This window comes from Martes martes, assembly GCF_963455335.1.
Source record: "Martes martes genome assembly, chromosome: 9".
In the NCBI taxonomy this organism is placed as follows: Eukaryota; Metazoa; Chordata; class Mammalia; order Carnivora; family Mustelidae; genus Martes; species Martes martes.
In genome coordinates this window covers 20,589,053-20,614,967 of record NC_137896.1, presented here as the reverse complement: position 1 = coordinate 20,614,967, position 25,915 = coordinate 20,589,053, and the positions used below count along the sequence as shown (strand labels likewise).

Genomic DNA, 25,915 nt, shown 5'->3' with positions numbered 1-25,915 from the left:
ATGAAAACTGGTATTTACTGTGCCTTTAATTATGTGCCAGGTGCAGTACTGATATCTTTACATACATTGTCATTTTTTAAATTCTCAGAGTTCTCTGGAGTAGGAACTTTGCAGATGAGGAAAAACTGAGGCTCAAACAACTTGCTGTGGTAAGGAGTAAACAGGATAATCCAAATGAACATCCATCATGGTGTCAAGCACAGTATAGGCGTTTCATAAATTATGGTGAAATGGGACTACTGATTACTCAATGTGAGGCATGGTCTTTGCCTTCAAGTTGCTTACAGTCTGGTGGGGGAAGGTAGGCACCTTCACAGCTGTTCCCCTAATGATTCCATAGCAGAAAGCTGAGGAAATGGAGCTTAGAACCACTTTGGGCAGCCTCTGTGTAGTAGGCCCTTTATAGTATAGGAAGTAACTTTACATGTGTTTTCTACTATCTGTGAGATGGAGACTGCCACCTGAATGGTTAAGTGGTATTTTCACTGCCTTAGAGCTGGTGAGGCTAGACTACATCAGGCTGTCAGACACAAAAATCCAAGATTCTTTGAGGAGACCTGGTTCTAGCCTTCTAGCACAGACTCCCCTTTCCACAAGTATGTGCCATACTGAGATAGGGGTCCCTTCTGGGCAGTTGGGGAATAAAGCCTAGAGCCCCCAGATCCTCCTCCTTGTACCCTATTTGAGTTATGGAAAATAACAATTCAGAGAGTGCATTCATCTGTGAAGCTCCTTTAACCCTAATTTCATGATCCTAGTTTCCTGAAACCTTAGTCTTGAGGAGACCAGCATTATTATCTCCCATTTTATAGATGAGAATGTAAAGATAAGGAGAGATTAAGTGCTTTGTTTAGGGTATATAGCTGGAGTATCAGCCCAGCGCCCTCCAGTGCCAAAATTTGTGCTTTCAAGTACCCAGTGCCTCAGTGCCCTTTAATAAGTGAAGGTGATTGTCTGACTCCAACCAAACCCATAGCACTTTTGTTGATTAGAATTAATCACTGTATCCCACCCCATCCCACACTAATTTAGCATTTATTCATTCTTAGTAGTTCTATTTTTTCACTAGATTTGTGTTTTGTGGGAGAAACTAGGTCTTCTTGTTTCTTTGTAATGCCCATAGGATTTAGCATGGTACCTTTTAACACAGTTTAAAAATAGGTTAGGAGTTTGATTGTGGTCTCCAGTGTCATTTTCATGGTTGAGCAGAGAATCCAGACAGCACTACCTACAGCCTTTTGTGAAATGTTTTATATCCATAATGCCCAACAAGGTAGCCACTTGCCACATGTGGCTGTTGATCACTTGAAATGTGTGACTAAGAAACAAAAGTTTTAAATAATTGTGCTAGTTCAAGTGTTCAATAGCCATATGTGGCCAGTGGCTACCATATTGGATAGTGCCAAGGCAGAGATGCTCTTCCAAGCATCAGGATACAGCTTCCTAATAACCTAGGCTTCATTCATGAATAGAGAATGCTCCCACACAGAAGTGGAAAAAGATTTTGTGCCATTATGTTCAAATTGACTAGCCCCTTAGATTCTGGCCCACCCTGAGTCTTTAGAAGTGGACATTTCTATCTGGTCAAGTCATTTCCCTAAGATGTTTGCAGACTCTGTCTGAATCACCTTCAAAATATTTACAGGGTTTACAGAAATTACTATTTTTTGCTTAAATGCTACTTTTATTCTTTTATTTATTTATTTTTTTTTGAAAAAAATTTTTTTTAATTTATTTATTTGTTAGAGAGAGAGAGTGAGTGAGCACAGGCAGACAGAGTGGCACTCAGAGGCAGAGGGAGAAGCAGGCTCCCCGCTGAGCAAGGAGCCCGATGTGGGACTCGATCCCAGGACGCTGGGATCATGACCTGAGCCAAAGGCAGCCGCTTAACCAACTGAGCCACCCAGGCGTCCCCGCTACTTTTATTCTTGATGGGTTACTGTATTTCCACTAGGAATAATTCTTAATTTATCCCTTTGGGCTCTGTCCTAGGTAGAACTTCCTTTCTTTATGGGGAAGTTTGATGTAAAATGCTCCTTAGATGAATATTTTTTAGTAATGTTTTTATTTATTGGCCTGAATGCAGATAAATAGGCTTCCCCTCCCCTCCACCCCCAACTTTTTTAGATGTCAAAACCAGCTAAACAAGTTGAGTTTTTTGGTCAGCTAGTTATATAAATTTTGCCTAGTAACTATTCCATCCCATTTGGAATGGGCATAGATAGGGAGTGAAAGGATCTACTGTGTCATATTGGAAAGACATCTGAATAAGCGAGTTGTCACCTGGGACTAGAGTAGAGGGTGAGAGTATTCAAGTGCTCTGGGCTTTGTCTTATCACCTTTACACACATGGTACTCATGTTGGCTTCAGGATGCTGGATGTAGAGGGATAAATTTTGACTAAATCCCCATTGCAAAGTTTGAGGATGATGAAAATTAATTGGCATTGTAAATAGTGAAAACTTTGGTTCTCTGGCCTCTTGGCTATCATGTTTGCAGCACTGAAAAAAATGTATCATGTCTTAATTGTCGAAATTGACATTTTATACAATGGAGTCTGGGTTTTTAAACATGAAATATATGGCATTTGTAAAGCATCACTTGGTCAAATTACCTTTGTTGAAGTTCTGTTGTACTTTGGAAACTGTTAACTCATAACATTATCGACTTGGTAGTTTTATTTGTTGCAACATCCCAGACAAGGTTTACTTAAAAAAAAAAGAAAAGCCTTTGCCATAAGATACCTTTGTAGCAATGGTAGAATATTGTAACTATTGACACTTTTGATCTGCTTTTGAATAATAATTAAAATAGTTAAAGATTAAATATTATCATCAGTTAACCATGTAAACTAGGTTATTACTAGAAGGTTAATACAGCTCAAGATATCCGTATTTAATTTTATGAATACTTTAAGTCATCATTTTAAACTATTACATGCTTTTAAAAATCTTGTTTTTAACTTGGGTTATTCTTCTGTAGCTACCTTTAAAAATGTCACATCTTATGCCTGCTGTGTCAGAATTTATACATGCTGTGTGCATATCAAAAGAAACAAGTGGTTTCTGAGAGGAATAGAGTTAAGGACTAGTTTTTCAGGTATGTAAAGGTTGATATAAGGCTTGCTTGAGTTTTTCAGGTATTTTAGCATTGGAGAAAACTTAGTGTTTTGGACTGTCTGATTGTATTCTTATTTATTTCTTTTAAAAGAAAACTGGGACCAAAAATGATAGTGATGTAACTTTATGGTTGAGAAGTTATGTGCATAGAAGCCAGGAAATTCAGTAATGTTCCCCCAAGCAACTGTAACTCAGACATAGTACATGAGGTTTTTATGGTTTAATATATGATGCCATATAGAGTAATAGGAAATACTACATTTAGTATGTATAAGAGAGAAGAATTATGGTTTCTGTGGGAGCCATAATTTTGCATATCCAGAATTCAGACATCTTTAAATTTTCAATAATAATGTAGCATTAATATATATTTGTTTTGAGATAAACATCCATTGGTGCATTTAGAGATTTCTCTGGATTGTAGAGTTATTATCATTGATGATTGTTATAGGAATGTTCAGAGAAATTCTCAGTGTAGGAACATAAATTAACAAGAATCTATTTTAAAACTGAAACCTGGCTCAGTCTTCATTCTGCAGTATTTGGTAATTAATAGTGAATTAAAAATGCTCATCTTTGCAATAGAATAAACCTTGGTTTTATTATGTCTTCTTGAGGAAATTGACTGCTTATCCTTTAGGAATTTTCTTTGGATTATCTTTATTTTACCATCAGTTATTCTGGTTAAAATATTACAGAAATGAAGATGGCCGATTCTTGTTTTATTTTGTTTTTCAAACTTGTATTCTCAAACCTTTTTTGTTAGTGATGTCAACAAGTTATTTAAGTTGTTTCAATTGTAAAGGAAGCCTGGTCTCAAGTAAATAATACTTGCCTTAATATTCTTTAGGAGTAGCTTAGGGTAGAAGAATTGTGCATTGAGAATTTCCTTGGTGTAAATTAAATTATCTTTTTTTCTTTTTTTCCAGCCAAATCAAATAGAAAGCTTACTTTTCTGTACTTAGCCAATGATGTCATCCAAAACAGTAAAAGGAAAGGACCTGAATTCACTAGAGAATTTGAATCTGTCCTTGTGGATGCTTTTTCTCATGTTGCCAGGTACGTTTGGATTTTTTGTATGGTTTGGTTTGGTATTTAAATGCATTACCCTTTCTTCTTTATTATTCTTTCCTTCTCTGGGAGAGCCTTTGCAAATTGACCACTTCATATTTTACAGGGGTGTGCTTTATAGAGTGTTGGAAAGGCCAAATTACAGTTTTATGTTCTGCTGAGCCCTTCAGCTGTCTCAGATGTGTAAACATTTTGATGCATTGAAGGGATTGAGTCTAGCACTTGTAGAACATCTTTTTTTCCTAGCTGTATTCATTTATCGAATTCATTTCTTGAATATGGTGTTTTCCATGTTTTGGCTGAGTTGTCTCATTAGCTTATGGTTGGAACACAAAGCTAAATGGTACCAGGAAACATTCCAGTAACAAAACCTTAATAGCAAGATATTAGTTGGTTATGCCTTCATTTTTACTTGTTTCCTTCTAGATGTCTAGATGTCTTGTTTACTAAAAATAGTGGTCATTACTGTAACTGCAAAGATAATAATTGTCAGTGTGGAAAGTAGATACTAAATCTGTCACTATTGTGTTTTGTGAACAAGAAGACTAGAGCATAGAGCACACATGTAACTAATATCACAAGAAATTCATTTGATTAAAACTTCTATAAATCACTTTTATTTTAAAACAAACTGCTTTTCTGTAGACACAAGTTAGTTGCCCAGGAGGAGCAAAGAAAAACTATTTTCCACTAGAATATTACTTAGTAAACACATAATAAACATCTTTGCAGAAGGAAATTGGGAAGGCCAAAAAAAGGAGACCAGTTCGTTAAACAAAGTTGTTCTAACGTCTGAAGTCTACGTGAAATGCCTCAAATGTATAAATGAGCCCAGCATTCCATAGTTTGAAGGAATAAAATGAAAAATCCGAAAGAAAGAAATGATACCTAATTTTCTAAAGATGGGAAAAAGATTTTTGTTTGTCAGCGATGTAGCTGGCCCTAACTTGAGATGAACATGGACACTGAAGAAGCAGAATGCATTATGAGCTGGAAACAATCCTGAACCCTGAACAGACTGCTAGGATAGCCATCTCAAATTTTCTTGTTTTGAGGAGATGTGGTTCAGTTTCTTAGGCTGTAGCTCTGCCTCCAACACTGTCTCAGTGACCTTGGACGTGTTACTTAGCTTTTACTAACAGTTCAGTTACAAGTTTCCTAACTGGTTAGAAGGGGACGACACCACTTACCTCACTGAAGTTGTTGTGGGGCAGAAGTACACCAGTCTGTTTGAAAACTTGTAGTATGGTGCCCAGTCCCCAGTCTTTGCTTTGTTATAGAAGTATGCTAATTTGTAAACTTTGTGACAAGAAGGACCATTTCTTTTTTGTTCTTCACAGAATCCCAGGCACTAGTAAAGTGTCTGGCACAGACCTGTCAGGTTTCACAGCTTTAGGGAATACCATTTATGTAGCCTTGATGTGATTGGTGTTCCAGGAGTTGGGCAACATTGTGGTCTACCCTGGCATAGTAAGGATTCAGTAAATATTTGTTGAATGAATTAATTAGGGTATAGGAAATTGACTAAAATAATTTCCTGTAGGAATAGTACACATAACATTTTTATTTAAAATTGAACAATAATCGTTAACTGCCCACCAAACCAGAAAGGGTAAGTAGAAAGGAGTAGGAGAAGGGGAATGTGAATGGGCAGTAGTGGGATTGAAAATTCCTTTTCTGTTTGGTCTAACATCTTAAAGCCTATCTAGGAGGCGTTGTAAAAATGTCTTGGCAGATTCTATGTATGGCATTAATGTGGAAAGTAAACCTGGTCCTTTTCAATGGGGGGAAAAAGCTCTAATTCCCTTTTTTTTTTTTTTTTTTTTTTTTTAATATTTTGCATTCTTCTTGTTCTTTCAAGGTCCTTTTTTGGTATTAGATTCAGGATCCCCATGTTTCTAAGCCCTTTCCTCCTGCCATTGTTAGAAAAGCCAGCTACTTCAATCCCGATGTATCCTATCCATAGTAAGAAGTACTCTGTCTGGTTTTCTGTGCCCAGTTGATGAACAAAGATAGTGAACCCATTAATATTGACCAAAATTGATGAGTCTTTTTTTTTTTTAAAGATTTTATTTATTTATTTGACAGACAGAGATCACAAGTAGGCAGAGAGGCAGGCAGAGAGAGAGAGAGAGGAAGAGAAGCAGGCCTCCTGCTGAGCAGAGAGCCCGATGTGGGGCTCGATCCCAGGACCCTGGGATCATGACCTGAGCCGAAAGCAGAGGCTTTAACCCACTGAGCCACCCAGGCACCCCGATGAGGAATCTTTTTATGATAACTTCCTACCTCCTCCCTCACCGCCCCCCCCCAAAAAAAACCCAAACCAAACCTCTCAAGTCAGAGGAAGCCACCAAACTCATAGGTTAGATTTAATTTGAATAGCAGTTTAATTACCTCGACTTTGAACTTTTTTTCCCACACAGATGCCTTCTTACTTTCTCCTGAGTTTGGAGATAGTTATGTGCACTTTGTTTTTTATTCAAAATATATTTGAGTGCCTTCCATGTGCCAAGAACTGATGCAGACTCTAGAGTAGCAGCAGTGAACAAGGCAGGCAAGGACAAATAAAGGAGCAAGATACTTTCAGAGGGTGGTAATATGAACATAATGAAATAGAATGACATTCTGGAGTCAGATCTCTTCTAGTGTGGTGAAGGAAGGCCTCTCTAAGGAAATGACATTTGAGGTAATCATGCAAAGTAGGAACAAACAGCTATTAAAAAGAACCTAAGGTAGAAATAATCTTGGCATGTTAAGAGGATCAGAATGAAGGCCAGTGTGGTTAAAACAGCTGTGTTGAGCAAAGGGAAAAGCGGTATCTGGTAAGATCAGAGAGGTAGGCAGGTGCCAGTCAAATGTGTCTTAAAAGCCTTGGGAGAGAATTTTATTCTGGTGGGATGTCAGTGACAGGTTTTAAGCAGGGGAACGATATATTCCATCACATTGTTAAGAGGTCCCTGTGGCTTGGTGTGGAGAATGGATTATAAAGGCCAAGGGAATATGAAGGGTATTGCTCTACTATAACCTAGAGATGACATTGGATAGGACTCAGGGCAGTGAGAAGATAGTAATAGCTTCCAGATTATCAAATGTTTACTTTGTGAATGGATTTGCTTCACCTCCCCACTAAAACTGATAGGATTTGGGGGAGTTTACTGGGAACTGGTAATGAAGGAAAAAAGAAATCAGATTATTTCTAGGTTTTTGACATGACTAAGTGGATGGCTGCTGGTGCTATATGCTGAGATGAAGTTTGGGGAAAAGATGTGGTAGAGGAAGTCAGGAGTTTTGTTTTGACCATGCTAAGTCTGAGGTGGCTAGTAGATATCCCAAGGGGGTGATGCCAGATAGGTAGATATTGATAGATAGTCTGAAGCTCAGTAGGAAATTAATTTCTGGAGACATAAATTTGGAGTTATCACCATATACACACTTATTTACTATTGGGTCATGGATTCTCAAGACCACTTCCAGGTTTGGTGGCTTGCTAGGAGGACTCACAAGACTCACCGTATGGTTGTGTCTGTGGCTGCGATTTATTACAGTGAAAGGATACAAAGCAAAATCAGCAAAGGAAAAGTTGAATCGGCGCAGTCCAGAGGAAACCACGTATAAGCTTCCAAGAGTCCTCTCACAGTGGAGTTACACAAAACATACTAAATTCCTCCATTTCTGAGTAGTGACAACATGGGTGAAGTGTTGTATACCTGGGAAGCTCATTAGAGTCTCAGTGCCCAGGGTTTTTATTGGCGTTGGCCACAGGTACCCTCTGCCAAAATTCCCAACTCTCAGAAAGAAAGCAAGTATTCAGCATAAATTATATTGTTTGCACAAACAGTTTAGGCACAGTAAACCACCCTTATTATCACTTAGGAAACTGGAGGAACACTCCTGAAACCCAAGTTTCCAGATGCCAGCCAAGGGCCAGTGCGGTGAGCAGGCCTTTCTAAGGGTGGCAGTCTCAGGCTTGCTACGCTCTTTTCTGCATGATTGGCAACGGACCATTTCTGCTTCAGTTTCACAAGAGGCTCTGTTGGAAGTGCTGGGGATATTTAGAAAGAATTCCTACTTTTAGTAGGCTTATCACAGGGCTACCGTGCATGGGATAAGATAGAAACACACAAATTATAGTGGGTGTACCAAGGAAGTGCCATTAGAACTAGAGAGGAAGAAAAGGCCCCCAAGTAAGCTTGGTGAGGCCTCAGCTGGCACTTCAAGCAGCAATTCTGTATGTATAGTATGCAGTTTATACTTTTCAGATCAGTTTTGCAGCGATTGAATTTATAATTTAACTAATTATATTGTGTTTAAGTTATACATATTTATCGTTTTCTGCTTACTCACTGATTTAATGGCAAGGACTTTTTGGTGTTTTTTCGCTTAAAGATTTCTCAGTTCAGGATGGAGTTAGTGCAACCTGGAAAGATAATTCCGTCTGTTATAAAACTACTTTATTGCTTTAGTTGCACCCACTTCTGAGTGCTAATGGGATTTCATTTCGTTGAAGCTACTTAAGGCAAAACCTCATGAGTAAAAAGACTTCTAGACTGTTCTATCTGTAGCTTTGAAACTTACCTGGCAAAACTTTGACTTTTATGATATTGCTCCAGGAATTAGCCTATCCTGACTAATTACATTCACCAGTTAAACTTGAGCTCCTATTTGACTTTTGCCTTAAGTGGTAAAAGCCTTTTGAAAATGACTTTGTGTCATTTGTTATCAGTTTGTGTATCAGTTTCCATCATATACAGTAATGTGGCTGAATCTATACCCCAAACCAGTCTTGGTCTAAATCGAGTCCCAAATATTTAGTCTGCATTATGTCCCCCACCCTTTCATGATAGGTTTCTCTTTATATTAAGTGAACAGAGAATTTGCAGAGAACAGGTTATATATTAAAAGTATCAACCAGGAAAAAAAAAAAAAGTATCAACCAGTTAAGTTTTGGTAAGTTGTAATTTGGCTATACTAGTTATTATTATTTTTTTTAAATTTATTTATTTGACAGACAGAAATCACAAGTAAGGAGAGAGGCAGGCAGAGAGAGAGGAAGGGAAGCAGGCTCCCTGCTGAGCAGAGAGCCCGATGCGGGGCCCGATTCCAGGACCCCGGGATCATGACCTGAGCCCAAGGCAGAGGCTTTAACTCACTGAGCCACCCAGGCGCCCCTATACTAGTTATTTTCTAAGTCATACATTTGAGACTTCCCGTTTCCTTCAGGATAAAGGCCACATATTTAATATGGTGTTCAGGGCCCTCCTAATCTAATTCCACTCTGTCTGTCCAGATTCTTCTGCTATTTCCACATACTCTGTATTTACTTAAACCACCTGCATTGCTCCCAGCTTCTCCCTCTTCATCTTGTTCTCCTTTAGGGGTTCCATTCAAAGGAGAGGAGATAGTATGAGCAAAGGCACATGTGTGGGAGAGAGCAAGTTCTGAGCAGAGGATAAATATGTTTGAGTGCCCTGGTTGAGGTGTGGAAAAGGAAGGGGCTGTTGGGTCAGGCTCTAGGCCTTGTTCTTTGTATTACAAGTGCAGTATTTCATAAACCTCATTGAATGAGCAGGTGAATGTTTAGCTGATGCATGATATGAATGGCTTTATTGTGGGAAGATGATTCTTGAAAAGTAACTAATTGTATGGCCTATCGAAATCTAACTAAAAATTTTCTAGAAAGATCACAATGAGGCCAATATTGTGCCTGTTCTAGGGTGGGTAGCCGTGTTTGTGTCGGGGGGAGAGGTCAAATCGCTGCCCTTGCGGAAGCTGCATTCAGATGGACAGAATCTAAACAACGATTAAACTGAATAGCGTATCAGAAGCTAAACTGCATGGAGAAAAATTAAGCGTAGGGGTGGGGAGCATTAATTTTAAATAGGGAAATTAGGAAGGGATGCTTGAGCCATGCCGCCCTGTAAGGAAATGTTGTTCTAGGCAAAGGCCCCGAGTCAAGAGGGCCAGGGTAACTATTAGGGAGTGAAGAAGGGAGAGGTTAGGTGAGGCCAGAGAAATAATGAGCTGTGTTGAGAAAGGCTTTGTAGGCTTTATGAGAACTTCCACTTTTATTTTGGGGGAGAATGAGAAGAACTGTTGCAAGTTTTGAGCCAAAGGGTGACGTAATCTGCCTTGATGCAACAGAATTTTTAAAACTTGAGAGTAGTTTGTAGGAGGATAAGGGTAGAAGCAGGGAGACCAGAAATCAGGCAAGAGAAAATAGTGGCTTGGACCAGCTTGACAGAGAGGAAAGGGTGAGAAGCAGTTTGTTTCTAGATATATTTTGGAGGTGGAGTATTTTTATCACCAGTATCAAATGATTCAGTCATAGCTCTAAGTTTTATAAACTACCATTGAAATTTTTTTCCCTTTTTTCCCCCTTCACCTCTGACTAAAAAAAAGTTTGACCAAAAAAAAAAAAATTTTTTTTTTGTACCCTGATTTAGTACTTTGACTCCAATGCAGTAAAAATTTGCCACTAATATTTCCTAAATGATGCATCTGACCAGCTCAAGCTGAACCCTCAGGTTACCTTGAGTGTTACCGTAAATTTTAGAAAAGTGCCATCAGGGCATATTTCCTTTGTACCTCTTTCTTCTTGAAGTTTCTGTTAAAGATCTTGGCTTAGAAACTAAGGTGTCAGTGTATCCCTTCTTGTTGGAAGTCACTCAGAGTAAGATCACTGACATCCAGACAGCTTTATAAACCAGAACAAGCCATAGTAACACCGTGGATGGTGAGAGAATTTGTTTTCCTTTCAGAAAGTCTTCCCACACTCTTCCACTTGGTGTCTGTTGTTTTCTGGTAAGCAGCTGTTGCACACTGAGTGCTAGTGCTAGTTATCTCATTGAAATACTCTGTTTCCAGAGTACAGTATGTCAGAAAAAAAACGGTATAGCTTCTCTCAGATATAAATTACAGAGGGCTAAGTTATGCTCAGTGTGTTCTAAAATTACCCACTAGACACCTTTGTGAGAATGGGGACTACATACCTAACCCAGAATTAAAATAATGATGAAGTAGTTAATTTAAGTTGAGATCAGTCTTGGTATGTGTGTATGATTATATTTATAAGACATGTAGAGGTGTTGATGTGCTAGTATTGATGGGTCATGGTGAATTTATTCCCCATTTTTTTTTTAATCTTTTTTTTTTTCCTACCCTTAAAGGTTTTGGCCCCCTTTAATTTCCAGCAGAATGTCTGGCCCTACATTTCGATTAATGTCTTCTTATAAAGCAAGCTGTCACATTTGAAATGATCGATTTTTGATAATTCTCTGTAACAATCAGCGATTGGCTTTTCGCCCTATTTGCCCCATCTTTCAAAGGAGATAAGGACAAATTCTTCTATAACATACTCCCTCTGTCTTCCCTACACACCACAGGAAGAATGTAGTTTTTGGTCAAATTTTGGGTATCTGTTTATCACAATGTGTGTCTTACTCTTCCGTCTGTGTTTAAATATGTAAATCATTTAGTCAGTTGTTATTTTTAAAGTAGGTCTGTCCTAATGAAACACAAAAAATCTTAAGCTTATATCTATCTTTTCGTCTTTTCTGGGCAGAGAGGCAGATGAAGGCTGTAAAAAACCTTTAGAAAGATTGCTGAACATCTGGCAAGAAAGAAGTGTGTATGGCGGCGAGTTCATACAGCAGCTGAAGCTGTCTATGGAGGACTCCAAGAGCCCTCCCCCCAAAGGTAGAAACATCACCACATGTTTACAGCTCTTGGTCTTTGCCTACTTTCGAATCACATATGAAAAGCTGCAGTGGGGGTTGCTGTGAACCACCAGCGATTGTATGATTCTTCAGAGAGATGATCATAAATGATGGTGAGAATTTATGTAGTGCTCGCAGCGTGTAAGCCTGGTTCTAGTATTCATGCTATCCATCATCTCACACCCTTAACTTTGCTGTGTATTCTCTGTGGCTCTCTTCTGCCTTGGCAGAGAGTTTCCTTGCACAAGGGAAAGGAACAACAACATTTTTTAGTTGTGGGGAACTAGGAGGCACCTTGGACTAAGATTTTGCCCCGGCCCTACCACTTACTACTCTGGGGTCTTGAATATGTCCCTTAGCCCTTTTAGAGCTTGGTTTCATTAAATATTGGTGTGGTTTTGGAACATGCTTTTGATGTTTGTCAGCTTGCTATCTGTAATTGATTTTGGTCTTTACCGAACCCAGAATATCCTCCAGAAGTATGTACATATATGTGTGTGAACCTCACCGAGTCCTCTTAAGAGCTTCTTTTTCTTTAAAGAGGAGTCAGGTCAAACATTATTTGGTTTGTGGGTTTGTGGTTAGTTGCGCGGTTTAATTCTAGGTGGCATGACGTGTTTCTGAGCTACACATTGATCTGACTGCACACAAATTCATTGCCTGGAAGGATAAGTCTAAGTACTAAGGTAGTACTTAGGATCCTCTATAATCTGAACTCATTTACTTTTCCAGATTCTTCTTCCATTTCTTCACATACACCATGGTCTTTGGCCATACCCAACAGTTTCCTTTCTGGGTGCTCTCAGGGTACCTCTTCCTTTGCATCTGGTGTTACCTCTGCCTGAAATGTCCTCTGCTGTTTTCAGTGTGTGGTGAACTCATTCTTTAGGAATGCTCTCCTCATTTTGTCTGTTTCCCTACCTTGTCTAGGCACATGTAGCCCTTCCCTCCATGTTCCTCTGGTACTTTGTATTTGCCTCTGCTATAGCATTTAACCATGGTTAGTTTACCTGATAATATCACTCATTCAGCAACCCTTTATTTCGTACCTTTCATGATATCTTCCAGGTCTGAGTTTACATGCATTTTAAGATGGGGCAACTTTCCCATAAAACTACAAGTTAGAGGCTTTGTAAGAAGGACATAAGTGCTTTCGACTGTAGGTCATTGTTTTACTTAGAGTTGATGGGAAACAGTTTTGAAGTCAGTCTGGAGGTAGCTTCTGAAAAGCAAGGTGTTCCCTACTTTGTATTCTGGTCGTGTTTGTATTATATCTTTTGGAGGTGTTCTGGACAATGTTGGAGAATTATTCAGCATTCTCTTCTCTACTCTTAGACTTCATTGGTAAACAGTGCTGATTTTTTAAAACACCTTTGGGTAAGTAGGGGGAACTCTGAAAGACAATGTTGGAAGCTAAGTGTTGAATTTCAATTTGACAAGCATTTGCCAGACATGTGCTTTGAGTAAGTGGCTATACTAGATGCTATAGGACTGAGCAGAGGGTGGGGAAGTAGTTTCACTCCTCGGGAGCAGTCCGGCAATTTGGGGAGTTTGTGGCAGTGGTAGATTTGAAAATAGCTCCTTTGGGTTTCTGATTTTTTTGAGCGCCTAGACATTAACAGCCGTTGAGGCAGTATTCCTCCATGTGAAGGATAAAGCTGATCTAAGGTAATTTCTCTAACTTTCTGCTGTAAATATGAAAACATATACCAAAGGTTCCAACATGTGTGTTAGTCTGAGCTAACTCCATCTGTCTCCTCACCATCTTCTTTGGACCTGAGTTATCAGAATATTTTACCTCAGTCCTTTGACAATATTGATGAGTTCTCCAGAAGTTTATTTCTAAAATTATGTAGTCCTTTTATATTTCAGCTTTGACTCATGGATATTTCTTTGTCTTGAGACAACTCTAGAATTTACCTTTGAAATAAAAATTTTCTTGTGGAACTTTGACAGTAGAGAATAAACAAGCTTAGAAATCCTGTTTTAGGGACGCCTGGGTGGCTCAGTTGGTTAAGCGGCTGCCTTCGGCTCAGGTCATGATCCCAGCATCCTGGGATCGAGTCCTACATCGGGCTCCCTGCTCAGCGGGGAGCCTGCTTCTCTCTCTGTCTCTGCCTGCCACTCTGTCTGCCTGTGCTTGCTCTCGCTCTTTCTCTCTGACAAATAAATAAATGAAATCTAAAAAAAAAAAAAAAAAGAAATTCTGTTTTAGAAAAGTGGAACTTGGGTGTATGTACCCATTTCCCCTTGTATAGGACCCAGGGTTCTAAAGTTGTCTCTCTGTTCTTGGGCATACTCAAGCTGTCACTGAACTGAATGGAATTTCATTATTTACTTAAGTCACACGTGAGTGACACAGTGTCCTACAGTTGTAGAAGGATTTAGAAAAGAAAGGTAGATGCAAAGGAAGTAGTGTTTATTGAGCACCTGTTAGGTTCCAGCCTGTCTGTTGGCTGCTTTTCATGTTAATTTATTTTAGATTCTTATAGCTCCTCTATGAATTTGATATTATTTTCGTATTTCAGATGAAGATACTAAGGCTCAAAAGGGTATAGTTAATTTTGTCCAAATAGATATAATTAATAAGTGGAGAATTCATGTTCTGGTCTATATGACTTTAAAGCCTGTGCTCTTCACACCGTATTTTTTTCCTGGAACCCCATGGATTCAGCAGATTTGAATTAGGGTATGAATTCATGAGCAGGTCACCCAGCTTTCCTGGACCTTAGTATAGTTAGTTTAACTCTTCCAAGCAGGGGTTTGAAACCAGGCTTTCAGAGGATGAATCCCAGCTCTGTCACTTCTAAGCTGTGTGACCTTGGGCATAGCATTAGATCTCTCTGAGCTTCAGGTTCTTCACTGTATATGGCTATTAGTAATAGCACCTCACAGCGTTGTCCTAAGATTACTTGAGATAACGTAGGTAAATGTTATTAATGAAGTGATGATATGACTTTTATTTGAGCCCTATTCCCTGTTTCTAATATCCAGTATTCTGAGTTTCTCAATGATCCAGTGGCAAACATAGGAGGAGGGTTGTTAGTATTTTTAGTCCCCCAGATTTTGTGCAAGATTAGCTCACATAGTGGTTAAGTGCACAAGCTCTAGGCCCAGCTTCCCCAGGTTTAAGTCTGGTGCTGGCGCTGGCGCTGGCCACTCAGTTTGAGATGGTACTGGTGGAATGCTTTTAGAACGGTACACCCAGCATCAGACCTTGGCTGCAGGGCTCTGTCTTTCCGTGAGTAAAGTTTAATGTGTTCTGTTTTACGGTTGCCTTTATTTGGCAGAGAGAGAACAAAGAATGCGGGAGCTATTGCAAACAATGTTTCCTGATTCGTTTCTCCTTAATAAAAGTAATATAAAAACTGTGGGTGTTGGGGTTTTTCTGTTTTGGTTTTTTTTATTTGTTTTATTTTGTTTGTTTGTTTTTTAATCCCAGAAAATTTCAAGTGGATTCCTTGAAAGATCTAGCTTTACAAGTAGATGGCTGCATTTTATAAAGTGTTCAGGTACCTTCAGGCCAACTTTTTGCCTCAAAGTTAATTTTGTAGTCTGCTGTAGTGTCTGAAATTCTACCACAGTCAGGTATCCAAGAGGCATAGTAGAAGTGCTTAGGGAACCAGGATTACTTGAATGTTAGCCAAGTACAAGACCGCTAGAGATATAGGGACAGGTTGGAGGATAGAGTAGAGAGTGTACAATATGAGGACAGGCAGACTGGGGCCACCCGTAGTTTATGCCCAGACTATAAACAGAGTGGTTGAGTCAAGAAGCAAGTGTAAATGGTATGGTCAGAAGCTGAAATGATAGTGGGAGGGTGCCTTGTCTTAAATTGAGTGATAGAAGTGGGACTGACAGACTTCCTCGGCTATTTTTTTTTTTTAATTTTTTTTTTTTTTAAGATTTTATTTATTTGCCAGAGAGAGAGAGAGTACACACAAGCAGGCAGAGAGGCAGGCAGAGGCAGCGAGAGAAGCAGGCTCCCTGCCGAGCAAGGAACTCGATGTGGGACTCGATCCCAGGACCCTGGGACCATGACCTGAGCCGAAGGCAGCGGCTTAACCAACTGAGCCACCCAGGCGTCCCTCCTCGGCTATTTTTAATAGCTGCCTGACTAGATTGAGAATGCTGGGCATTATAATTGCTGACTTTGTACACATGAGTCAGGGGACAGTTAACAGAGCAGGCTGTCCTGTTTGTGTAAATGGAGGCATATGGTCATTTTTGGTATATAGCGCTGGCATTTTCCAGACTCCGTGCCACCTCTGCTTTCAAGAAGTTTCCAACTCAGGCCTAATGACACTTTTCTAGGTATTCTAAGGATACAAAGAAATAAGATACTTAATGTTTCAATCTGAGAGGTAAGGCGTGTGCCTGCCGGAGCCATGCAGCACAGCAGGGCCAGGTGCTGCAGGAGTAGAGGAAGATGCTGGCTCATGATACTGCTGCTGTTAACCACGGGTGGGCTTTGAGCATAGCTGGACATTGTAAAATCACGAGAGGCCATTCTGGGTTTTTGAGTAGAGGCCTGCGGGTGATTCATTTCTTAAGAGTGTAGTCTAAGTTGGAAAAGGAGTGACTAGCGTCAGGGAGACCGGTTGGGGCAGTGGTCTGCATAAGGCATGGAAAAGGGCACATTTCTGATAGGAGGCGATGGGAAGGAACAGAGAGGAGAGATCTGTAAGCTACATCTCAGAAGTGTAGAATCTGCTGGAAGTTGGGACTTTAGGAGAGATTCTGGTAGTCTCCAAGGCATTGTATTAGGAAGATGGGGCCAGTGGAAGTGTTCATAGTGTAAGTAGGTAGCTCAGGAAAAGAGAAGCCTTATGAAGAAAATGATGAATAATTCATTTCCAGTGGAAATAGGAGAGAACTGAAGTAGGATGACGGTGGTTATCTCTTATTACACCCGCTTCCATCAGGATGGCCAAGGACAGAAATGGGCCTGCATTATTTTCATTAGTTTGTTTTCAGTCTTGTGATGCCATGAGTGAGTGCCAGTACAAAGTGGTAAAAAGTACTCCAGTTTGGGGGGTGGGTGACTTTGGCTATAGGGCCCAGACGTAGACTGATGAGCTCCTTGACTTTGGACAAACCGCAGCTTGTGGGCCTGGATATATGCTCATAAAGAAGAGCAACAACGTAGGTCTGTCTAAGGCCTTCCACTGCCCAAATTCAGTGATTCTGCGGGTCCTGAGGTGTTAAGTGCTGTGCGGTTTTTATATATAATAACTTATGTATGAGAGTTTGAAACTGAAGGATTCAAGTTTTGTAGTTTTTCTACCTTCTTTAGTGTATTTAACAATTATTTCATTGAGCACTGTTCTGGGTGCTTGGAAATGGACAAAAAAATATTAAAAAATTGTTTTCACTTACATGCTTATATTTTAGTGGCTACTTCTAACACATTGCCACTCTGATGTTTTATGGTGGCTAAGTGTCAGTGAGGGTCATACCACACACACTGCACATTAATTAGGCAGCTAGTGTGGTGCTAAGTACTGTTAGATATTTCGTATGCAAATTATATACTGTTAGATTTTCTGTTCTACAAACATAGCAGTCCTTGTTTTGCATAGTGCAAGACTGTAAAAATGACTATGTAGGCCGAAACCATGCAAAATGATCTTAATAATCGAGGGGAAGAGTTATGATTGTTCCATGACTTTAAAAATTTTTTTATCAAAGAATTGAAAACTCATGGTTGATTACAAATCTATAGGGAACAAAAAAGATAGCAACACTGATCGTTACCTAACATGCTAGAACATAAAACATTAGAAACTTTGAGAATTAAAGTGCTTTATTCTTTGAAATGAACTGCACAATAGGAGTTTGACCAGAGCTTGCCTTCTTGTGTAATCCATGGTACGGAGCAAGCATCCTGGATGTTTGGATCGGCTTTCAGTGGTTTGCCCTTAGTGCTCTTGGTGTCGGGAGGTATGTTGGAGAGTTCCTGTAACGTGAAGAGTTTTGTCAGCATCACTTCCTCAGGACACGGTCGTCCTTGTCATCACAACCAATTTCTTATGTTGATAACTTGGCTTTCACCAGGTGATTCTGCCTGGGGACCTAGAGTTTCTGGGAAGGGGTGGCAATGCCAGTGTCTCCGCAGCCCCCCAAGTCTTCTGCAGCTCCCTTTATGTTCTGTTCACTTCTAGCATGAGCTTTAGTTTTAGTTTCTGGGCTCCTCTTTCATCTTTGTCATTTTCACTCAGTTCCTGTTGATTATTCATTTTAATGAAATGTCATGTGAATTTGATCCCTGGGAGACAACACAACCAAACACTTCGCTGTTTATTTGTGAACTGAAATAACAGCTGTGCAGTGACCATCCTGTGACCTGAACGGCGTGATGTGGTCACTGATCGTGATGCATTTCTATTACTTACGCAGTGATTTGTGGAGTGAAGTTAGCAGCAAAGTTTGTCCTTTATGCAGTTACTCAGAGTGAATATGCCACCGTAACTGCAATTTGAACCGGGGTGTTCGGGGACTGGTGTTGTTTCAACCTTGGTAACAAATCTGTGCATACTAGAATCTTGCAAAGCGAGGGCTGCCTTGTTGCAAATGTTGCCATTTTCCTTTATTTAGTAGAACAGAGGAACAAAGCGCTAAGAAAAAATAAAACCCGAAGTACTGACTTGGCTTTCACGTCAAGCAGTTTGGTCAGTTAATGTGTAAGGTAGGAACAGGAACTACATCCTTGGTTCCAGGAGAAAATGTTTAATTAAGTAAGAAGTGTACGTTCTTCTGTTTATAACTCAGAGTTTTGGAGGCAGGTGCATGGTGACTCCTCCTTTGACAGATGAGAGAATGTGGGCTGCAGAGGAATTTGACTACAGTGGAAAGAGTACAGATTTTGAAAGTCCTGCCTTTAGATGTGTTTTGAACTTCTCGGGCCTCCATTTTCTCACCTGCAAGCTGGAGATGCCATATCTCAGAGTTGCACAGAAACTGTTGCCGTGCCTGCCACATGTTACCATCGTTTCTTTACCTCCCAAGCCTAACTGTGTCATTTAGACTTATGTCCCACAGATGTTTGGCATTTATTTTGTATTGGCCAGTTTTTTTTTAAGATTTTATTTATATCACAGAGAGATACACAGCGAGAGAGGGAACACAGCAGGGGGAGTGGGAGAGGAAGAAGCAGGCTTCCCGCTGAGCAGAGAGCCCGATGTGGGGCTCGATCCCAGGAGGATCAGGACCTAAGCCAAAGGCAGATGCTTAACGACTGAGCCACCCAGGTGCCCCTGTATTGTCCCATTTGATACAAAAGGAACGATTTTGGAATGGGCACATTTTCATAGCCGTTTAAAAACATACAGTACAAGTAATAAATGTAATGTAAACTGTTTGCCTCGGAAGTGGTTAATTTTAAAATCGTGACTTAAGTAACTTCTCTCAATTGTATCAGTCATATTTCTCAGCAATGGTTATCTTTAATTTTAAGATAAAATAAGGTTAGTTTGTTTTTAAAGGGAGAGTTTAAAGGACACGATGTGTGGAATTTCTGACGTAATTTTATTGATAGATTTCTCTCTACCTCAGGTTTTCCCTGCTATCTGAAATTAGACCATTCCTATGAAACATCTCCTAAGCTGAAATGGCATAAAGTGAAGAAGCAGTTACCATTAATTTATACGGAAAAATGTTTGAGCATCCCCAGACACAAAAATAACCTCTCTCAGGCTTTTCTGATACCTTAGGCCACATCTTGCTAACAGATGCACAAAATAAATTGAGATAAAGCACAGATGCTCACAGATACAGCTCAGAGCTCTGGTGGCTTGATGCTGAGATGCCGAGTGTAGTCGCTGGGAAGGAGATCGGCAGGGCCGCACTGGCCGAGTGCGGTGCGTGCCTCCTCCATAGCGGCTCCCTGCAGCACACATGCTGACCGCTGTTTGCGCTTTGTGCCTTTCTTTGTGAAAGCGAAAATCCTCTTTGAATTTCTTTTGGTTAGTGAAAACCAGTACTATTACTGTAGGTCTTTCATAAAAGCAAGCTTTAGAAAAGTGAGGAATACCTGTTTTTACTTTTTGACATATCTTGCAGAGTGTACAGCATTTCATTTTACATGCAGTGTATTTTCTATGAACCCTCCCATACATTGGCTTGCTTCATTATATTGTCTCATGGGTTTCTTACCACTTTGAGTCTCTTGTTAACTTATATTTTCAAGAGATAAGCTTTTTACTTAAATGTATTAAGTTTGGTAAGTTTAATTTTTAGATGCTGGTTTTTGGTAGTATTTTTCCAGTGAGTCAATCCGAGATGACAGGCCTGAGACCATTTTTTGACTCTTCAGTAATGTAGGGAACTATGACCAATTTAAAATAACTAGCGTCTAGGTTAACATTAAGCCATCTTTGGAAATGTACACCCCTTTGCCCTTTTTATTGCATGTGGCCCATTGTGCATAGCATTTGACTCCTTCTTGCACGGGCCCTCGTAACCCAAATTTTGTGCCCTTTTCCTTCCCTCTAGCAACAGAGGAGAAGAAATCTCTGAAGCGAACTTTTCAGCAGATACAAGACGAGGAGGATGATGACTACCCTGGAAGCTACTCTCCCCAAGATCCTTCTGCAGGACCCCTGTTGGTATGTCAGAACTCCCAGAGAGTAGGACACAGTGGCTTGGTGGAGGGACCACTCGTTGAAGATGACGGCCACAGGGTGGCGCCAGGGACCAACAGTATGGAACCACCAGAGGGCAGCTCTTAGGGCACTGGGCGCAAGATCCACCCAGTAGAGCTAGCCAGATAGCAGGCTCGCCTTTGTCTTTGCATGCCATGAGTCTGGATGGATTTATGTGTTTTACAGTATTTGGACTTGGTTTTGTTTCACTCCTAGGACTTGAAAATACTCTCAAAAAAGTAGATTTTTGTGAAAGGGTAGATAATGCTACAAAGACATTTGAATGCCCTCTGCCATGGCTTTTCTCCTGTAGCATGGTTACAGTTATGTAGCTGTAAGTAGACAGCTCATTAGTTTCTAGGATAGTCTGTGTGGCTATAGCAAATTTGCTACACTATCACCTATTTAAGTATTAAAATAGAGATGAGTTTTTGATTATATATTTGCATTGTTTAGCCCTTCATATAAATTGGCTCCTGACCTATGTGTGATTGGTTAATTTTTGTTGTGTATTTATTTACTTACTAATTTACTTAACTTATTTTACTTACTGTCAAAGAAAGTGAGACTCAAAGAGATATTAAATAACTTGCCCAGTGTCTTAATTTGACTCTGGGTGTGACTGACCTCAGAGACCATGCTCTTTACTGAGTTACATGGCCTCTCATTTTGGCTAAAAGTTTTACTTTTTCAAACATAGGTGTGGCTAAGGCCTATTATATAGGCAGCATTTCTGGTTTGTGTTATGTTAACATGTTGAATGAGATGGGTTAAGTGAAAACAGTGTTAGGCCACATAGCTTTGCATTTAAAAACCTCCAAGGGGGCCAACCTGAATTAACTTTTAGAGTACCTGGACTACTGTCTGCATTGCCACTTACTTACTCCTGGGTCATGATCAACTGGCGAACCTGTCAGCACTCATTGTTTTCTGATTTTTTTTCTTTTTAATATTTATTTGTTTGTCAGAGAGAGAGAGAGCAAGCACAAGCAGGGGGAGTGGCAGGCAGCAGGAGAGCAAGAAGCAGATTCCCCGATGAGCAGGGAGTCCTCTGTGGGACTTGATCTCAGCACCCTGGGATCATGATGAGCTGAAAGCAGATGCTTAACTGACTGAGCCACCCAGGCATCCTGTTTTCTGATGATTTAAAATTACCCTTTTAGTGTACAAACTATGCGTTCTTGGTTTGCTCTTTTCTTCGTCTTTTCCCCTTTGTTTGTAATTAATGAGTTTGACACATTTAGTTTGGGGAGTGGCTGCCAAAATGGAAACTGTCATCTTTGTGACACTTATTTTGTAAAACACATCCAAGAAAGAATTGAAGTAGGCATTGTCATTTCATTTAATCAGTCAGCACACAGTTGTTCAACATCTGGTACACACACCTTTATGCTATACTAGAGACCAGACCATTCTGTATTAGGAATCATAATGTTATTTGAAACTAAGCAGTATGAACCAGGCTCCCTTTGTTTTTAAGTTGCCAAAAACATGCTCCTTTAAAAAGGTTGTTTTTTTTGTTTTTTGGTTTTTTTCCAGGTTATGTAGAATTTCTTCATGTTCTGCTGTCGACTTAGAAAAAATAACTGTAGATTCTTTTAGAATCCATCGTCCAGTCTAATCACTGACCTCAGTATAGACTCGGGTACCGAGCACAGTGTTTTTGTAAATGTCAGGAACAATTATTTTTTTTCTGTTTAATACTGGCTAACTTTCTTTAAATCCCATATGTCTTAAAGGACAGTGTTGTTTGTGCTTTCATTGTACAGACTGAGGAACTGATCAAAGCTTTGCAGGACCTGGAAAATGCTGCATCAGGGGATGCTACTGTCCGGCAGAAGATTGCGTCTTTGCCCCAGGAAGTGCAGGATGTTTCTCTGTTGGAAAAAATAACAGGTGAGAAGGTAGAGTTCATTCGAAAGGTAAAGGAAGAGGGACATTTCTCTAATGCATCAAACCCAAGGACATGCTTGTATCTGCAGATACAAACTTCTTCAATGTGGTATTGGGTTTTGCAAACAGAGCAGCTGTTGAAACAGTCCATGCTTGAGTAGTGATTCTAGAAACTAAGCAGAAATGCGGCATGCCACAACCTGTGGCACTCTTAAGTAAGGTCTGTTGAAAACGCAGGGCAAATTGTGTATGTGATTTGGGGGGCAGGAGAGAAGACATTAAATTCACGATCCTCTTACTAACAAAACTTATGATTCAGTGCTGTGTGATTTATACACTGCACACAGACACACCCCATAGATGATAGTGCCTTTAATGCCAAGAATGCCAGGTGTATATTGTTAGTCATGTCATTTTGCCCTCTTGATGCTCACTGCCAGTTAAACAGGGAGGGACACGTAGCGTTATTCCCGCTATATGCGTGGGAAATTGAAAGGAAGGAGTGAAGCACGAGCTAGTATTCATAGAGAATGCTCTGTGTCAGATACTTCTCTTTGTGATAACCTTTTGAGGTCCCTGACTATATATCCCCATATTGCATAGAAGGAAATTGAGGCTTTTGAGAGGTTAGGTGTCTTCAGGCAAGATTGTCGTCTCCATTTTCTTCACGGCATTTGATCACTTCATGTTTCTGTGTCCCATTTTGGTAATTCTTGCAGTATTTCAAACTTTTCTACTATATTCCTTACAGTGGTCTGTGATTAGTGATTAGGACTCACTGAAAGTTCAGGTGATAGTTAGCATTTTTTAGCAACAAAGTATTTTTTAATTACAGTGTATACTTTTTTTTTTAGACATAGTGCTCTCGCACACTTAGTAGAACAGTATAGTGTAACCTTAACTTCTGTATGCACTGGGAAACCAAAAAACTCATTTGACTCCTTTATTGTGACATTTGTTTTATTGCAGTGGTCTGGAACTGAACCTGCAATATCTCCGAGGCACACCTGTATTTTAAAGGTGGTTGGGGAAAACCTTTCTGATGAGATGACCTTTGATCAGAAGCCCCCAAGATTAGGAAGCAAGCGGTGAGGATATCTGAGGGAAGCAAGTGCCACCCAGACAGAGGGTATAGGCCGAGTAAAGACTTCAGGTCAGGAGCATGCTTAGCTGCAGGACACAGCTCAGAGGCAGTCTAGATCCTACAGGCAGCATCTGGGCTCACTCTTCCTTCCCCAGCTCCGGCAGTTGGACCCTACTGTCTGTCAGTCCTTCCTTCCACCTTTTCTCAGCCTCCACTCCCCTCTGGCCTTACTTTCTTCTCTACTTAGCATAGAGTCTTTATAATCGCTCCCTTACATACGCCCTCAGTCTCTGATTTTCGCTTTCCTCTTCACTGTAGTCTTCTGGCAAAACTTTAGCTTTTCTCTTGGCTAAGTCCAACTTTTTGAGCTTATTATAATGATCAACTCATTTATTCTTACTATCAGAATCATAGTCTGTAAAAATTGGGAACAAATTAACAGAAAGCTAGTAAATTATGTGATTTTATTTATCTGTTTTCACTGACCTAAAGGTCTCATGTCTCATAGCCTTTTTTTTTTTTTTAAGGTCTACTTATTTATTTGCAAGCGAGGGAGTAAGTACAGGGGGAAGCATGGGGGGTCTGGGGCAGAGGAAGAGGGAGAGAGGATTTCAAGCAAACTCCCCAATGAACCCGATGTAAAGCTTGATCCCATGACCCTGAGATGATGACCTAAATCAGGAGTTGGACCTTAACCAACTGAGCCACACAGGCGCCCCACTTTCTTTAAATTAATAAAAAATTTTATTTTGATTTTTAATTGCAATAAAATACACCTAATTTACAATCTTAACCATTTTTAAGTGTACACTTCAGAAGCTCTAAGCACATTCACATTATTATGCAGCCAATTTCCAGAACTCTTTTCGTCTTGCAAAACTAAAACTTTATACCCATTTGATAACAACGCAGTTTCCCCCCTCAGCCACCTTTCCTAAATCCAGCTTTGCCTCTGTTCTTTCCTGGACCCGCACAGGTGGGTGTGACTGGGATAACAAATAACACCCATAAGCTGAATTTTCTTCCCATTTCTGTGGGTGAACGTGCCATTTTCTAAACCAGCCCCCTGCCTGTTTGTCAGCCCTGTTCCTTCTCATTGCTCAAGGACAGTGCTCCAGCAGTTGTCCATGTTTTTCCTCTACTGGCTCATGCTGCACAGCACAAAAACATGTACTTTTCTTCCCACATGGGAAAAACTTTTTTTCTTGACCCGTATGTTCCTCTAGTTACTGCCTTATTTCTCTGTTCTTTGTAATAAAACATTCTAAATAGATGGCCTGTGCTTATCTGTCTCCCTTTCCCCTCTTCCCATTCTCTTTTGGTTCCACTCTACTGAAGCTGCTCTGATCAGTGTTGTTGATGACTTCCTTCCATGTTGCCAGTTCGGTGGTGAATTTTACCCAATATTTACTTGTGGTTGTCGTGACTTGATCTTAGTAGTGTTTGGCCCAGTTGGTCGTTTCTTCTGATTTGGTGCAGTAGACAGAATAAAAACACCCCGACCAACCCAGGCATCTGTGTCCTAATCCCCAGAACCCGTGAGTGCGTAATCTTACATGGCAGTAGGGTCCTTACAGGTGTGATGAAGTTAAGGATCTTGAGGTGGGGAGGAGTATCCTGGATGATTCAGGTGGGCCCCATCTAGTCACAGGGTCCTTCTGATAGGGAGGCCAAAGGGCAGTAGTAGAGAAGGAGATAGAACCCTGGAAACAGTCTTTGGTGAGATGCATTTTGAAGGTGGAGGAAGAGGCCATGATAATAAATACTAAGATAATACATTTGTGTTATTTTCAGCCACTTAACTGGTGATAAATCTGTTGGCAGCAGCGGCAGCAGCAGGAAAGTAGGACTCTTTCCTAGCTTTCCTCACTGCCCTCTGGCTGTGGCTCTGTAGTCTCCTTGGCTAGTTTCTTCACTCCTCTGTTACCTCTTAATGTTTAGTGTTTAGCTCTCTTCTCTAGTTAGTTTCACTGACAGTTCCTCTTATCCAGGTTGATAACTTTAAATAATTTTTAGGCTAATAATTCCCTCATTTGGGCGCCTGGGTGGCTCAGTGGATTAAGCCACTGCCTTCAGCTCAGGTCATGATCTCAGGGTCCTGGGATCGAGTCCCACATCGGGCTCTCTGCTCAGCAGGGAGCCTGCTTCCCTCTCTCTCTCTCTCTGCCTGTCTCTCTGTCTACTTGTAATCTCTATCTGTCAAATAAATAAATAAAATCTTTAAAAAAAAAAACAAAAACCATTTCATACTCACCCTGTCTGAAACCAAACTTGTCATCTTCTCTCTAAAATTCATTGCTCTCACAGTCTTCCCCTTATCAGTAGATGAGCCCCTCATCATTCCTGTTGATCAGGACCAAAACCAGTGTCTGACCCCAGTGTCTGATATTG

General features: G+C 40.3%; 1 protein-coding gene across 1 annotated transcript in view; it reads left to right on the top strand.

The window, feature by feature from the left end:
- RPRD1B (regulation of nuclear pre-mRNA domain containing 1B) overlaps positions 1–25,915 on the top strand; it is a 51,017-nt gene that overhangs the window by 1,432 nt on the left and 23,670 nt on the right. The window contains exons 2-5 of the mRNA XM_080813277.1: positions 4,049–4,178; positions 11,752–11,885; positions 20,399–20,511; positions 22,317–22,443. Coding sequence (XP_080669403.1) covers positions 4,049–4,178; positions 11,752–11,885; positions 20,399–20,511; positions 22,317–22,443 — 504 coding nt within the window. The remainder of the gene's footprint in view (positions 1–4,048; positions 4,179–11,751; positions 11,886–20,398; positions 20,512–22,316; positions 22,444–25,915) is intronic.